The 2,993-nt window shown below is 58.8% G+C and overlaps 1 protein-coding gene across 1 annotated transcript in view; it reads right to left on the reverse strand.

The window, feature by feature from the left end:
• Positions 1-2,182: 2,182 nt before the first annotated feature.
• RIBC2 (RIB43A domain with coiled-coils 2) overlaps positions 2,183-2,993 on the reverse strand; it is a 14,528-nt gene continuing 13,717 nt past the window's right edge. Inside the window, exon 6 of the mRNA XM_006774174.2 lies at positions 2,183-2,378. Within this exon, the coding sequence (XP_006774237.1) occupies positions 2,183-2,378 (196 nt within the window). The remainder of the gene's footprint in view (positions 2,379-2,993) is intronic.

Here is a 2,993-nt window from a genome sequence, read left to right on the forward strand (position 1 = left end):
CTGCAGGAGCACTCGGTGGCCCTCGCAGCAGCTACAGCCTCCTCCACGCAGGTCTCCTACCTGCCTGGAGAGGCCGGAGGTGCCCGTGCAAGTGGGGTGGCCAACGCGGGAGCCTGCAGAGGCGGATGCACACGAGGCGGAGCCGCCACCTGCTGGTAGACAAGGGCACAGCAGGCAGCGACACTTTCTGGTTGCAGGTGTGTTAGGGCCCGGCCCTTGGCTGTCAGGACGCCGGGGTGGGGGTGGGAGGGTGGGAGCATCTGTGTTTTTTGTTTTTAATTATTTTATTGATTTTTTTACAGAGAGGAAGGGAGAGGGATAGAGAGTTAGAAACATCGATCAGCTGCCTCCTGCACGCTCCCTACTGGGGATGTGCCCGCAACCAAGGTACATGCCCCTGACCGGAATCGAACCTGGGACCCTTCAGTCCGCAGGCCGATGCTCTGTCCACTGAGCCAAACCGGTTAGGGCGCATCTGTGTCTTTTCCTGAACATTCCTACCAGCCCACACGAGTTGCCTCATGCTCCTTGGCAGTCAGCCCCCACCACCCCGTCCCAGCGAACACTTCGGTTTGGCACACATAGGGTTGTACTGTGTACACTTTGGGGTCAGGTACATGTTTCTGGTTCCTGCAATGGGGGGGGGCTCGTGGGGTTGTGGGGGCTCACTGGAGGGTAAGGGGGGACGAGCAGGGCTTGGGGCTCAGGCTCTCTCCCTGTAAACCACTCCCCACCACCAGCCGTGTGACCTGGGCAAGCGGGGCGGCTCCCCTGCGGCCTCCTCACCTGTGGAAGGAGGGTACCTCCCCGTGTGGGCGTCCCTTTTGTAATCAGCCCACGCCCGGAATTTCAAAGAGCCCGTCAGCACAGATGAGCAATGAAGCCAGCATTAACTGTGCCATCTGGGTGGTGGGTGTTCGGATGCAGGCTGTACGATTCTTCCCGTTTTCCTGCATGATTGAAATGTTTTGTAATCAAATGAAAAAAAAGCGAGACACAACAAAACGGAGCCTCTGGGCTGTGTGTGTCCGTGTCACACCGTGACGGGCCGTCCAAGGGAGAGGAGTGGGGAGGGCGACACACCTGGACGGTGGCTCTGCGGTCCAGCCGCGCTCAGGCACTCACCAGTGTCGCCAGAGCCCGCCGCTGGCTACCAGCAGGGGGCGCACTCACAGCAGGCCGATGTCCAAAGTGTTCAAGCCCCGTTTTCCTGTGGGAACCTTTTATAACAGCGGTTCTCAACCTGTGGGTCGCGACCCCTTTGTTGGTCGAATGACCCTTTCACAGGGGTCGCCTAAGACCATCGGAAAACATATATAATTACATATTGTTTTTGTGATGAATCACTATGCTTTAATGATGTTCAATTTGTGACAATGAAATTGGGGGTCACCACATGAGCTGTATTAAAGGGTCGCGGCGTTAGGAAGGTTGAGAACCGCTGTTTTATAACGATGCACAGCTCTGAGTTAAAGCCGGCCCGTGTGTTACTGGTGCCCACAGCGGCCTCGGGCTCTGCCTCCCTCTCACCTGCGCCCATCGCCTGTGTGACCCCACCTCACGCCCTTGGCTTCTGTACCTGCTTATACGTCTGTGTCTCCCGCGACAGGTGGGGGTCCTGGCAAAGCTTCCAGGATGTGAAGAGTGACAGCGTGCCCTGAATGAGCCGACCTCGCCTCAAAACGCACCCCCCCTTCCCTGCCCAGTGTGGGGGGCTTCACTGCACCCCTGTGCTCCCCACAGCTGGCTTATCCAGCCCCAGCACCTGTGCTCCTGATGGGGTCATCTGGGAGGCAGTGGGGCCAGTTGCCCCGCTGGGCCCCCCCTTTGTGGGCTGCATCGTGTTCCTCCGAAAGATATGACCGTGTCCTGACCTCCAGCACCTCAGCCTGTGACCGTATTGGGAAACGGTCAGTGCAGGCCACTCGGGCTCCTAATCGAATAGGCCTGGTGTCCGTACAAAAAGGGGAGGCTCGGACACAGACTGGCACACAGGGAGAAGCCGCGTGGAGACGGGGGCAGAGACGGGAGATGAAGCCAGCGAACCCCAAAGATCTCCCGCAGTGACGGGGTGCGGGGTGGGGTCGGGGGCTGGCAGCCTCCTGCAGAGCTCTCGGAGGGAGCAGCCGTGCCCCCCTATATTGTGGCCTCCAGACCGTGAGCACCTGCACATTTCTGTCGCCTAAACCCCAGCTTGTGGCTCTGTCATGGCAGCCCCGGGCACCGGTACGCCCGCACCGGCTTCCCCGAAGGGAGTGTGCTCGCCGCTGCTCACGTCCAGAACAGGCCGTGGCTGCTCAGGAAGCAGGGACCGCAGGACCGGCAGCAGCAGGAAGTGCGTCCGCAGTGGGCGGATGCGTGTCAGGGTGGCCAGGGAGCTGCGCGCCCCGCAGGGGTCAGACACAGCTCCGTGGGCATCCTGGGAGCAACCCCGTCGCCAGCGCCCTCCCCTCTGCCTGTCTGACAGGGCAGGCCCTGCTCTGAGTCCTCATGGTGCCAGATTAACCGAGGTCGTCTGCAGATGCTTTGCCTCTGGGAGCCCTGTGGGCCTGGCTGGGGAGGGAGGCGGTGAGGTCCGTCTTTACGTTTCTGAAACGGCATAGCCCACCGTTACTCCCTGGCTACGAGCTCCCAGTTAACCCCTTCCCCAACAATTTTTTTGTTAAAAACGTTTCTTTTTCAGACTAATTTTTTTATTTTGGTTCTATATAGTATTTTTGATGCTGGTTATGAAAACAGTTTGTAACTCGTCTTCCTATAAACCATATTTTTTTACCATATTTTCTTAGTATACTCGTCGACGACTGAAAAAGAACATTTTGTGAAAACGAGTATACACGTTTCTGCCGGGGAAGGGGTTAAAGTCCTCCGTCTCCAGGATCTGGCCCTGCCTGGCTCTCAGGCCACGGCCACAGGCCCCCGTCCCCTCCACCCCGCGCTGCCCCAGGCCCTCCCCATGCCAACCACAGCGGACATCCCGTCACTTCTCCCTC

The sequence above is a fragment of the Myotis davidii genome, unplaced genomic scaffold (assembly GCF_000327345.1).
Source record: "Myotis davidii unplaced genomic scaffold, ASM32734v1 scaffold67, whole genome shotgun sequence".
Taxonomy (NCBI): domain Eukaryota; kingdom Metazoa; phylum Chordata; class Mammalia; order Chiroptera; family Vespertilionidae; genus Myotis; species Myotis davidii.